The 14,094-nt window shown below is 39.8% G+C and overlaps 1 protein-coding gene across 2 annotated transcripts in view; it reads left to right on the top strand.

The window, feature by feature from the left end:
* The window catches only part of LOC119772218 (poliovirus receptor-like), a 44,166-nt gene extending 33,971 nt beyond the window's left edge, over positions 1 to 10,195 (top strand). Inside the window, exons 5-8 of one of the 2 annotated variants that reach the window (XM_038268557.1) lie at positions 56 to 207; positions 7,816 to 7,918; positions 8,017 to 8,123; positions 8,354 to 10,195. In XM_038268557.1, coding sequence (XP_038124485.1) covers positions 56 to 207; positions 7,816 to 7,918; positions 8,017 to 8,080 — 319 coding nt within the window. In that variant the 3' untranslated portion in view covers positions 8,081 to 8,123; positions 8,354 to 10,195. Of the gene's footprint in view, positions 1 to 55; positions 208 to 7,544; positions 7,642 to 7,815; positions 7,919 to 8,016; positions 8,124 to 8,353 lie in introns of those variants that run through there. The other variant, XR_005279233.1, reaches the window with a different exon arrangement.
* Positions 10,196 to 14,094: the final 3,899 nt, after the last annotated feature.

Raw genomic sequence — 14,094 nt, 5'->3', positions numbered from 1 at the left:
GTTTATAATTGTAACTCCACTAACTGATAGAAATGTTATCCTTTTTGTTTTTCAGGTCAGGCAACCCTTTACCTTCCTCCATCACAGTACAAGAGGGAAGGCTGATATTTAGCAGTGGGACCTCTGATCTGAATGGCCTCTACCAGTGTGTGGCAAACAACTCACACGGGAGCAGCCATAGTTCCCTCTATCTGCATTTCCACTCAGGTGAGGAAAGTAGGCGATTTTATCCTTTGTTTTTTTGGTTTAGAAATGTTTCTAATACATTTTAAATTTGAGCATATGCAAATATTGTTCCCAACGTGGTCCTTTTTTTTTTTTTTTTTTTTACCATTAGGCACATTTTTTAGTAGTTCTCCTCAACTTTTATAAATGTGCCGCATTGTTTTTAGTGGTAAGTCTTTACTCTGTACGGTCACAATCCATAGTTGTTTGGGCTTTTTTTTAATAACGGTCTCTGTTATTTTCCTGCTATTAATGTTCTTCAGTTGTTTCCATTTTAGTTTTCATATCTTTTCTGTTAAATCTTGTGTTAATTTTGTATGGTAACTCTGACTTCCTCTCAATGTTCCCCTCTACATGCTTCTATTCATTACTCTGTTGCCTGGCTTTTCTCCTCTCTTTCCTTTGTGTATAAACTTGTCTCTTGCCTTTTGGCTTCCGTGTTCCCTTTTTCTCTGCCTGTGTTCTGTGTCCTTTACTTTAGGTTTGGTTTCTATTTGCACTTTATAGTCCTGCAAACAACCAACACAAAAGGGTGTATTCTCATGATCAACAACAAGTGTTGAAAACATAGAAAAATACGGACGGACGTCAACGCACCACGCCAGCCATGTCTGATCTAAATAAGCTGAAACAACTCTGTTTACATTGATAAAACATGGCACATCATTGTAAAGAGGGATTTGGAAAGATAATAGAGTGAAAGATTAAAGCACAGGGACTACGCCCTGGCTTCCTTAAATGTTGCACTCCATTCTTTACTTTAGTGATTTATGTCACACATCATTAACACTAACACAGTGTGATGGGGTCGCCAGACATGCAGCTGCAGGGGGAAAGAGGAAATGCAGCTTGCGAGCGAGGGGAGACCAGCTTTTTTTGCTGGCCAAACGCCGATTGTTAGCGATTGTGTTGAAAAACACATGTAAACTAGCTATTTTCAGTGGGAAAGAGGCTATAGATAACTTGGCATAAGCCATATTTATATATGTGATACATTTGTCAATTTGGGAAGTCTCTTGTATAACATGTTCTTGAAAGTGCACAGCACCTGTTGCAGCTGAGACAATCACATTATTGATTTGTTTAATAGATTTAACTGATAAATCAAACTCTTAACAAATCCGGTCGAGAGGAACATGCAAAAATCTTCCCACACTCAAAGGCAAACATTTCAAAAATGGCTAAATTTAAACAAGAAATTGAGGGTATTTCGGCTGAAGCTGGCGCAGCCATGTTGGTTTTGCTTCAGCCTTCTGCCTCTGTATGTCGTGTCGATGTCATACATGTCACTGCATTTCATCGGTCTGAAACATTTCCGTATCGGGGCTGATGCATATGTTGGCTTCTGGCGAGATGAATTTTCGGGAGTTTGGGAATTTAGAAATATCACGAAAATTAATCTTGCTTGCAAGGTAACATCAGATAATTATCTAAAAGCATAGTGTGTCCTCTTTATATCTCTAATTACCCTAAGCCAGCGTTAAGACTAATGCTGATGACCAGTATATTTAGTATTGATAAATAAACATTGTGTTAAGTGACTGGATCATTGCAGAAAAATCACCTTAATTTCCTGAATCTTTTTCTTTCACTGTTAAACTTGTTGCATCATTGTCACTCCTCAGGATTCATTTAGTAATTTATGTCGTACTTTGGATCATGTCTCGTCAAACTTCACTGCAAATGTTTTAAATGTAGAATTATAGCATGTGTTCATTCATTATTTTGGTCACCCGGTTCTAATCCGAGGAGGAATGTTTCCCAGAAAGGTACAAGAAAGAAAGAGAGAAAGATCTTTAAGCAGTGACAGAATTTATTCCATGTTTAACAAAATCATTGGTAGACACAAAATTTGCAGAGGAAGTCTGCTTCTTCTTTGTCTTAGGCCTGTCTTCTTGACCATACATGTCTGAACAGCTCAAATGGCCCAGAACTGGTAAAAGTTTTTCAATTTATCCAAAAATCCCTCACCCAGCAGGGAGGAGCTTCTTACAAAAATACCAAGCTCCAGTTTCCTGCCTTTGCCAGCCTCATAACAGTATTACCATATAAGGTGATGCTAGACCCTCTCTGTGTATCAGAGTTTAAACATTCCAATGCCATTCTACCTGACCTAACTAGCAGACTTATAGAAATAGTAGTTGTTTAGAACAGAAAATAAAATAATAAGAAATTACTCTTCAACAATTTCACACTTTTGAGCGAGTGATGTAAAATACCTCAGACTGTTCCTCAATAGTATAAATGATCGCTCAGCTTAGTGTGAGGAGGAAACTTCCTCCTAAACCCTGAGAGGCTGGCCATAAATAGATGAAACACTATTTAAATTAAGTCAATTTCAACTTGCTGATGTTAACGGGGTGTAAATAATTTTCAAAGGAAACACATATTTTGTGTAGGCATGCAGGCATTTTGTGTTGGTACAAGTCTCTTGTGCCAAATAACGTCTTGATTGGCTAACGGTGAAGTTAAAGTAACCGTTTGCGAAAGAATAGGATGTTATAAGGAGGCAGGAAGTTGTGCTTATCTGCTCTGTGTTCTGGTCAGTTATTTTATTTTATTTTTTTTTTCTCCTGAACTACACAACTGCTGCCACAGTTGTCAGGTTCTTTATGGGGGATTTCTGTGCCTTGCTGCCACTTAGGAAACAAACCATTTATCAGCAAAAAAGGATGCAGCCTAAAGAAGTTAATTTGTAGAGTACTGTGCACAGCCAACTTGTCTTTCTTTCATGGTTAACAGGGCTGAAACTGTTTTATCACATAATCAATGTTGGTTAATTATTGAAATAATTGTCAACTATACAAGTCATTTATAATTGTTTAAATAGCGTATAAGGAATTTAAAACCTCAAATCTGCTGGAAGAAATTGACTTTTTCACTGCAGATGGAACTGTATTGTGTCTCCAACTAAAAAAAGGCTAATCTTCCATGCATTATTAGTATATATTTTCTTCTAGCTGCAGATGCATCTTACTAATTTTAAAGAATACATAAAAGACATGGTGTTACCATGTTAAATAATATATTTTCTTTGTTATTTATTTCCAAACCTTTGTGTAATATATTATACATAAGTATGTTATTTTATCATCATCTAGGAGCTCAGCCTCTTAACCTTAATATTTGCGTTGCCTTAGAATTCGTTATTTATAATTACATAGGAGCGGGTCTCGCAGCCATGGAGGCAGACATCTTTGCGCTACGGCAGCGCAGAGCCAACAAACTAGTGATTGCGAGATCGCCAAAAGGTCACAACAATGTAGAAAAAATAACGGGTATATTTATTATCTTAAGTCTACATGAAATCTATACCCTACACAGACTAATGAATACTATCTGTAAAATTATCTATGTAAACAAACCTCATCACTTGAGAAGGTAGGTGATGCGGACGTCGTGGAAGACATTTTGTCCCGTAACGCTCGCCGTACTGTTGGGGGGGAGAAGCGGTGGGGGGGAGATGTTCATGTTGCTGCAGTCTGCAGTCTGACCGCTAGATGTCGCTAAAAGTTACACACTGTAGCTTTAAACATCAGTAAGTTAGTTAAGTTAGTTAAAAACTTAATTAGTTAAGTTTTAGTTAAGTTAAACATCTGCAGAATGTGCTATGGTTTTGTATGATTTTTCTATGTATAGAAAAATCTGTAAAACAGTTAAAGCGCAACACATGAAAGGTCTGATTCTAAAAGGGTAACAGTCGCACAGTTTGAGTACAGCTGGGCTTAAAGCTGGGAGGGTCAGAGTGGTCCGTGCTGTTTGAATTTCTCTGTTATCCGGTCTCTCCTGGTATGTACTTAATGGAATAGTTTAGAAAGGCAGTTCCAGACAGACCCCTTTATGCACCCCTTACCTAAAAAAACACGGTATATGCACACACACACACACACACACACACACACACACACACACATACACACACACACACAAACTAGTAGGGGAAGCTGGCAGTGCACATAGGGCAGCGCAGTTTGCAGTTTCATGCTGTTATAGTGGCCCTCTTTAACAGATGTTGGTCTTAGCAGCATTTTGAAGCTGTCTCAGCTTCCCCGGGTCCAGAGATTCGAATGCAAGTTAACTTCAGATGGAGTGAAATACATGACAGAGACTACCCAGCTTCTGTTGACCTTTGCAGAGGGAGAGGAATTGCAGCCAGTATCTGCAAGCAACACTGTCCTTCTCCCCGGGCTGGCTCATTTTATTTATCTTTATCAGGGAAAATCTTACAATTCTACGCAAACTGTCCCTCAAGCAGATACACAGTATTCATACTCCCTATAGTTTCCATCTCTGTATATGTTGTTTCTTGTTCTGTTGTTTTTCTGCTTCTACAAAATCAGCTCTTTCTGTGTGTGTGTGCGTGTGTACGAGCAAGGTCACTCAACCTTCCTATCTGCACATCCATCCTCCCCTCTGCGAGCTTGGCCTTACACCTAGGAATAGTAAATTTTTTGACCATCTTAGGCTGTAGCTGAATTTTGGGCAATACAGCAAGAACACTGTAAAAGCCTTGAGACTGGGGCAGAAATGTGAGTTGCAGGGCAAATATTGAAAAACACAGCTGGGCTTCAGTAAAAGAGTTTAGATCAGGGGTCAGCAACACCAACTGCTTAACGAGTCATATTGGACCAAAGAAAACACAAAATAAATCTGTCTGGAGCCGCAAAAATGTAAAAGTCTGATATATGCCTCGTATGGAAACACGGGCTTTAAGTGTATTACCCCACTATAGAAAATGACTATATGGGCTTAAATATAAAATAAGCATTCATGATTAATTGTTTATCCTGGGGCAAATGTCCCATAGTAGCATGAGGTGAGGGAAAAGCAGAAAATGCTCCCATTGCGCCGCTTCACCACATGCCGCTTCACTGCACAGCGCTTCTCTGCACAGCGCTTCACCGCCCTTCACGCGTGGTTTAAGTTTTGTTGCATTGATGAAATTATAGAAACACAATAAAAGAATCTTTCTGTGGTTGACGTCTTTCTCTTGGGAGCAGTTGATTGAGTCATGATGAACCAAGCAGGAACTGACATCCATCAGAGCAGAGCTCTCTAACCCTGAAATCCCACATCCTCCGTCACCATCGTTCCTTGGTGTGATTTATATTTTTAGAATTTCTGGAAAAAAATGGAAGAAAGTTCACATACCTGCATCAGAGCGCTACCTGTTTGATCTGTGGATGGTTTTCCATCCTTGCAACAAAACTAGCAGCAGTAGTGGAGTTTGGAGATGCAATCCACTTCTTAAATCTATCTCTGCGCTCCACTAATTTATCCAGAAGTTCTGCAATCACACTTTTTCTCTCCCTCCCAACTTGGTGGTCGGCTGCAAATTTAGCCTTCCTTCCCTAGAAATTCCTTTCCATTTTTTTATTTTTTTGACAACCTCTCATTACAAAGCAAAAATGCAGGCAATCCTTCTGCATTGATAATGAAAGAAAATGATTCGATCCATTCTTCTTTGAATCCTCTTTCCTCTTTTTTTTTTCCCTTTGGAATCCATGGTCTGAGGAACACCCACCGCTTTGTTTGGCTGCCACGCTGTTTGCAAGTTATGACCACTGATCTCTTAGCCTGGGTGCCATTCCGAACTTAGTCCCGCCCACAAAGTTTGAGGTCGGGAAGTTCGGTCTGGCTCTGCTCCATAGTAGCGCGAGTATTATCGCCCACTGTCAGGCGATCCAATCAAATTGTCAGGGCGGGCTTTATACGATGATGGACAGATGATCAACAGTAACGTAATCAACCACGTGACCAATGCGCGCTTGGGTGACAACAATAATGGCTGCCGCTGGAGAGTTTAGGTGAGTAGATTCTGCTATTAGGTCTGTTCTAGAAGATATCGACAGCAAATTAATTTAAAAAGAGGAACAGAGAAACGCGATCAAGTCTCATCTTCTTATTAAAGGGCGTGCAACTGCACGCTTTGATTTTTGTGGACAACAACTATGCCTCGCTTAACATACGTCACGCACTCCGTTGCTCTTATTGGTTGTAGGTCTATCCAATTGAGTGCAGAGGCATTTTTTTTCCTGGTTCGTTCGAAACACGCCCTATAATCACAGCTCTATGGAGCAGTATCAGACTCATATTCTGACTAGAATTGAGTCGGACTACGTCAGGCTACTGATCTCTATGGCTATGACGCAAATTATTCTTTACATTTATTTATTATACAAATTTTTACAGCATTGGAAAACATAATTAATTTTTGTTTGACCTCCTGCACACCATATTAAAACAAAACAAAAACAAAAAATCAATTTTCATTTATTTTTGAAAAAGCTCCAGGGCGCCGCAAGGGGGATGCTAAAGAGCCGCAGGTTGCCGACCCCCGGTTTAGATGAAAACATACTCATTCTTGTGTCTGTTGGCTAACCCAGATCTAAATTTTGAGAACCTTATTAAGAATTGAAAAATGTACCAAACACTCCCCTTCCAGTCTGACTGAGCTGCAGGTAGTTTGATACGGTCTAGGCCTAATGAAAAATTACATAGGTAGATGGTGTAAACTCTATTACAGGGAAAGAGCAAAAGCAACCCCACTGGAATATAAACTGCAGACCAATTTTATGAGCTTCACGACCATGCTGAACACTCTTCAGTCCTCTTCAATTTTTATCCGCATTATTGAGAAGGCCCATGGCAACAAACCTGGTTTGAAAAGAACACATGCATTTAGGTGGTACAAGTTTAGACAGAGGCCCTTTTTATGGAAATACTGAAGTATTTGTCTGCAACCAGTCTGGCTCTGTTTTTTCACCTGAGTGGCCTTTTCTAGCACATCAGGAGGTTCTTTCTTCACTCTCCCCTCAGCATGTAAATCCAAGATTACTGAAGAAAAAAAAGCATGTCCTGGTTACTTGAGATGAATGATCTTTAAAAGATACGACAAAGGTTTTTCAGTATGGTACAGAGGAGTTCCAAAAAAGTAAAAAAAACAACAACAAAAAAAAACACTGGACTTTGTTTCCCAGTTTAAAGACATTTCACCTTCCATCCAGGAAGCTTTTTCAATTTAAAATGTCAGAAATAGTGTTGAGTTCTAGGCTTTAAACAGTAGCATGCAAATGGAAACGGACGAATGGGTCCACCCCTTTGGAATGAGGGTCGTTTGGCTTCTTTTGTTAGCCTGCAAAGCCCTATACCCATCTGTCTCTGAAAGGGTTTTTGGTACAGAGGAGGAAAACCTGAGGCTAATTGAACATTTTTAACACACACTTTGACATTGAAAAGACATAGGGTGGACTACATCTCAAATGGTGCATAAAAGTTTATACCAAACCAATGCTTTTCTCTCTACTTGTTTATTTTAGGTCTGCAGAAAAAGCCAGTGTTGTAATTGAAACAAGTTGTGAGCCACCCAATGCTAAGACGTCAGTTGTCCTTTCTATAAAGACTTTGGATATGCAGGTTTCTGAAAGGCATTCATATGCAACTACCTGCATGTAAAACTGCATGTAAAAACATCATTTATATAAATATATGAACATATTCAAACCTACTAAAAGCGCCAACAGGTTTTTCAATGAAAAATCAAGCTATAAATTTACCTTATGGCCTGTGTGTCTTGTTTTTTAAAAACAGGCAGCAATGAGGGTTGGATCGCTTTCATTCTTCTTCTGGTCATTGTTTTAGCCATTGCTGTTACTATGGCTTTATACAGACGTGGACTTCTTAAACTTCCAAGGTATGGACAAGAACAGTTATGGAGGCTGCTATGTAATTAATAACTAATGCTATTATGGTTACATCCTGCTGATATGATGTCATGTTTCTACTTGTCAGCTTTTTTTTGCATAGAAGAGATGAAGTACCAACATCCTCACCAGGTGAAGCTGAGAGTCTTTAAGACCAATGGGGAGGAGCATAGCATGACCTAGAACTACAGAGCTGTAAGTGATAGTAGCACAAGGAAATTTTCTTCTCTCTTTTTCATCACATTTACGGATATTTCTGTTTTAAAATATTCCCTAATGCAGATTTAATGTTAATAAATAAATACAAGTAGTGTCATTTTGTGTAGTTCAACAACTGTTTTTTTGTGAAAATATTTTTCAATTTCTTTGATTGATCATGAATCTTTGCCAATCTATTCTGAGGCTAACCATGTTGTCTTTTTTAGCACCATCTTCGACAGAGGCTGAAGCAACAGCGACTACAATCTTCTGCTGCTTGTGATGCTTTCCATAGTAGCCTTATTTCGTATGGGGGCTGAATATTTAAATTTGCAAGTTTGGCAAATTGGGTTGATTGAAGCTGGTACTGACATGTACTGATTTTGCTGTGTCGTTTTTGTCCACAGAAAGCAACAAAAACAAAAATTTAAAAATGCCATATTTCCTGGCATTGTCCAGTAACTACTGACTACACTGTTAAGAATTCCCTTTCATACAGGAAAGAATCCCCCAAACTGTTTTGCCTTGTATATGCATTAAACAATAGTTACAGGTTACCTCAAAACCCTAGTTAGTTAGTACTTTGCAGTTTATTACAGTTTCCTAATACTATCTGCTTTATAGCACAGTGCCATCTGCTGCTGAAAGACGAAATCTACCGAACATTGAATTTCGGTGACGTTTAAAGAACACAAATCCAGTAATTTGATATGTAACAGCCTTAGCTTTACCTCAGCTTTAGAAAACAAACACAAACTAGAACAGTCTAGAAAACTACTGAATTAAATACTGGAAATAAATTAGCAGATTTTTCTGCCTTTAAAAATATTAAAACAGATATTTGGCTATTTAAATCTAATTCTTTTTCACTTAGAGTATTTTACTATATTTTTCAACACACTGCATTAACTTATCATTGTAACCATTAATGTTTGTACTGCTCCAACTGTTTAGTTGTTAGAGCTGATCTAGGATAGTCTAGGGGCCAAAAACATTCAGAGCAATAGCCTTTTACCAGATCACTAGATCAGGAATCAATAGATCAGATCACTAGATCAGGAAAGTAATTTTTTTCTTAAAAGTTCCAAAAAAATGAAACCAAGTCAGTCTTCAGCTGATTTTTAGGCTGAATGCTGAATCACTAAGAAATTATAGCATTTTTGCTGACTTTAGCTCTTCCTGTTCACATAGAAGTGGCATCCAGGTCAACCAGCCTGCTGGTTAACCACAATACCTTCCTAACAGCACAGAAACGTGCGAAGCATTTGAACCTGCCTTAATGAATGAGGTAACATAGCAGCTGTATGTTCAAATAGCCTTACCATTATGAGTATAGAATGTATGCATACATGGATGTATATCGTATTTTTACACGTGTAACAACAAAGCAGTAGCAGCATTGTGCTTGTAATAATTTCATCATTAATGGTACTATTCTGCTGTTGAATTAGAAAAAAAGGCTTAATCTAGTCAGCAGACCAGTTGTTGAGGGAGTAAACAACATGCCATTGAAGTTATGTTGGTTTCTTATTATGCTTTTGAGTTGTTATTAAAGTTACATTAATCTAGCTTGTCTGTTTAATTAATCAAGCTTTTAAGGGCTTATCCAAAAGATGATGGTGGATTCCAAAGGATTTTAGAAGGAACAATGTAGCATCAGTCCCTGATGTTAAGTTTCACCTGTACTTTTATTGTTAAATCCCGACAGACAGCGAGACCATGACAGGAAATGAGATGGGTTGCCAAGGGAGGCTGGTGATTTACTACATATTGAACAATCATTCCAGTCACTAAATAAGTTAAACATGCCCACTATTATATTCAGTAACAGCACAGACATGACATGTGATGTTATGCGATAACTTTATATCAGCACACCACTAACTAACGTCTGCTGGGACGTCACCCGTCGTAATTCCATTTTTTTTCTGACCAGCATCCCTTGCGATCCCTGCTGGGGTCGCAAGGGATGCTGGTTCCTATCTCCAGCTGTCTATGGGTGAGAGGCGGTGTACACCCTGGACAGGTTGGCAGTCTATTGCAGGTCAATACAGAGACAAACAGGACAAACAACCTGTTACGTTCAAAATTGTAGGTTTATGATAAAAAAGAAAGTCCACACAGAATAGGGTTCTTTGGCTCCTCCAAGAGGAGAGAGTCACGTTCAGCTACATCTGCCCTTCTCTCTCTCCCTCTCCTCAGCAGAAGCCTTTTATTACCAGATCATACACATGGATTGGGTTACAGAACAGTGTTCTTCTGACAAGGCAATTGATTAGGTCATAGGACAAAATGCTCCTCTTGATTGAATCACAGCAGGATGCAACCGTGTGACTTTGCCTCATGACCTAATGATTGAATCACAGGATAGCAGGATGCAGGTCACAAAAGTCTACGACCCTCTTGATTGATTCAGAGCACACAAATGTAGCATCATTTTATAATCATAACTCTAACATTTCCCCCCTGTTAAACATAAAAAACATCAGCATCTTTCAATTCATATTGTATTCATAGAAGTAGGAATATGAGTATAAACATAACAGTCTGTTTTGTTCAAATCTTCAGCAACATGTTTTACATGTTGCCACCACATATTGGCACCGTATGGATGATTTTCTGTGGATCCATCAAAAATCATCCTGTTCTTCCTTTGTTTCAGAGTCAGTTTGAGTCCCTAGGAACAGTAGTCCAACGGTCACCACCAGGCAGCAGAACGTCATTAGTTTTCCCATCTTCACCAGCTCTTCCAATGAAACAACCATTAACTAGGACTCTAAAGGACTGGGTTAGGTTGTTTTCTTCACCAGCGTTGAGACGAATGGTCCTAAAAAACCAAAGCCCTTTGAAGCTGGACTTCACCACAGATCCGTACCTTAGTTATGGGGTTCCTGTGAAGGTGACTGGACTTTCTGTTGGGGAAAATCTTTAATCAGCTTACAATGACTCTGGTGGATCCAAGTGTTTCTTTCCTGGATTTTCACGGCGGTGGGGGTTGTTAGTTGCATTATGTAGGGTCCTTCCCACCTCGGAGCTTTCCAAATTTTCCTTTTGATGATCTTAATCAGCAATTGGTCTCCAGGCTTCAGGCCTTCCTGTGGGGAAACAAAAGGAGCACTAGGCAGATTACATATTTTCCGAACAGTTTGGTCGCTGAAAAGCTTCAGCATCCACTTAGTTAGCGGGTCAATGTCATCTTGTTCTGTTTCTGCCCATGGCTGTCCTTCCCATAGAGGTAGAACAAAAGGTCTCCCATTCACTATCTCAAAAGGGGTCAAACCATCAGATGTTGGAATAATCCTCATGAGTAATTTTACCAAGTGCAAACACAATGGCCATGGCTTTCCTGTTTCTGCCATGAATTTTCTCAATCTATTTTTAACATCCTCCGACCATTTAACTGGGTTCTGTCTGGCTGGAGTTAAACCTTGACAGGCAGTCTGCATCTCTGCATCTGTCCTTGGCCTACACACAAGAATAGTGGGTCTATGATCTAGTGGGTCATTATCTTGGGGTCCCGTGCATTGACCATAACGAGGGTTGGCCACCTCTAACATTGGAAAAGCACATGCCCCCATCCCCCCCCCCCCCCCCCCCCCAGGATCTTGGTCCTGTTCTTGTTTTCTTAATTCATGCTCGCAAGGGTCAGGGGCACTGAGTTTCATACCATCCATAGAGGACGATATGGACAGGGGGCTTGCTCCTGCTCCTCCAATATCATTATTCGATGGTGGGGCCACTGGAGGAGGAACAGCGGCATGGCTGTGTTCATATTCACTGTGATGGGGTTTATGTCCACCTTCCTGCGCAGCTGATGCCACTGCTTGAACCCCATCACCCCCTTGAATTTGATTAGGTTCAGGATATTGAGGAAGCATACGGGATACAACAGTTTCTTCATCAGCTTTAACTTTTACAGCAGAAATTGTAGCTTTCTTTCTATCCTTCTTCTGTCCATTCATGCACACACTCACACCTAAGGAGATTTAAAGAAGCTAATTAATGTAACAGTCAAGTTTTTGGACATTGGGAGGAAGCCGGAGTACCCAGAGAGAGCCCAAGCATGCGCACTGATCGCAACATCATCTGCCGTATTAAAAAACTATTTTATATTTAAAACCAAACAGTAGTTTTACCTGCACTAATGAAGTAGCACTGAAAAAACAGGCTACATAGTTTTGATAAAATTTTGGTGGGATGGGGGGATAGTTGACTTCTGGGTGACCTAAAATGCAAAGCGGCTGAAATAACCACCTTCACCGCCTACTGTGTGAACGCACCATTACACACAGCATCTATTTTCTATTTATTAGAATTTGGTTCAACTGTTCTGTATTACGTTGTCTGTTTATTGTGGCTATTCCAGAAAAAATTGCACAAGTTACCTGAACAGAGTGTCACTAACTATAGTCTGATACAAGCCTCAGGAAGTGAAACTACCAACGCTGCAACACCACCTCAAAATACTTCTTTGATGTCAAGTAAAGAACCCTTGTTTAGAATTTATACTATGTCTACCATAGGTTAAGCTATGCATATGTTAAGCTGGATCATATTTGTACTAAATGCTATCTCTGTAAAGTTTGTGGTGTGTGGAGTCATATTTTTCCTTGGTCATTTTGTGTGATAAAATGTTTGTTTGAATAGGAGTAATGATTGAGAAGTCCTGTACCCTTCACTATGCTGTACTGTTTAGAAAGCCGATGCCTCCCCTCCCTACTCTAGACAAGGCTGAAGGGAAGCTCATGAGAAATAATGAGTTCACAAAGCCTCCTTCATGCTATGGTTAAAATGCATGCCCTTATCATTCTCCCTTCCTGTTACTGGGGTGAACAAGAAACATGTTTGAAATGTTTATCTGAGCAAAATTATGTCCTTTGATGATCTAAAGTGTTTCTCTTGGGAAGACTCAATGTTAATGTGTGTGTGTAGTGTGGAGTCTCTTTATATTCTGGGGTGGGTTGCTGAACACACTCAGACCTGTATGGGTGTAAATAATAATCGTTTTACATCGATCCAACAGCCGACTATCCGATGCATCGATACGTCCGCAAGAGTATCGATTCATGTTTTTTTTGTTTTTTTTCCTCCGATCTATTTTTATCCATTTCTCCTGGGCGTAATTCTCCCTCCCGTGCTGCGGTGGCGCTTAACCTATTTTGCCCTCCTACCCCGCTTCCTGGTTATACTCTTACAGCAGTGTGTTTCAGTAAGCTTGACACAGACATTTTTGATTTATGCTCAATATTGAAGCGTGGTCTGGGCTATACACTGTGGGTCTAGATACAGCCGAGGCGGCGTGGAAGTGGGGGCGAGTTTAGTCCGACGGCGGAGGAACATGAGGGCCAAAAAGAGCGGAGATCCAGGTGGAAAAAGGGTCCCAGTGTTCTCGCGCACCTCGCTCTTCTAATGGGTCAAACTTCACGAGTTGTTTTCCGCAATTTCGGTCATAAAAACAAAAACAAGCCGGCCTCCTGTCTACAGCACTGTTTGCGGTCAGCTACAATTTGGGAGAGGTGCAGCGGAGCGTCTGTGGAGGGGGCGGGGACGTCTGGACCAAAGGTATTGCCTTGCACTCATTGCACTGATTTTGTGCAGTACTTATTTTTTTGATGCAAAAAAATAGGTGGAGTGCAACTCTTATACTTCTGTTATTTGCTGTTGTTTCTAAAAAAAAAATGCATAACGATATTACAGCTTACATTGATTTATTTCAAATTTGAAACATTGTCTAGCCTGTAAGGTGTAAAAAAAAAAAAATGAACCAATTAATCGAATCGTATCGTGGTGTTTTTTTAATTATTGAAAATAATCGAATCGTTGGGTCAGGAAATCGATACTGAATCGAATCGCCATGATGGATGTGATTTACACCTCTACAGACCTGTATTCAGCTGTTTTGTGTTATTCTCTAAATAAAACCTTTTCTTCCTTGTATATCAACTGTCAGTGCTCAGTTTTACTCAAC

This window comes from Cyprinodon tularosa, unplaced genomic scaffold, assembly GCF_016077235.1.
Source record: "Cyprinodon tularosa strain WSP-4 unplaced genomic scaffold, ASM1607723v1 ctg702, whole genome shotgun sequence".
NCBI classification, from domain to species: Eukaryota; Metazoa; Chordata; class Actinopteri; order Cyprinodontiformes; family Cyprinodontidae; genus Cyprinodon; species Cyprinodon tularosa.
This window is presented reverse-complemented; position numbering and strand designations above follow the sequence as displayed.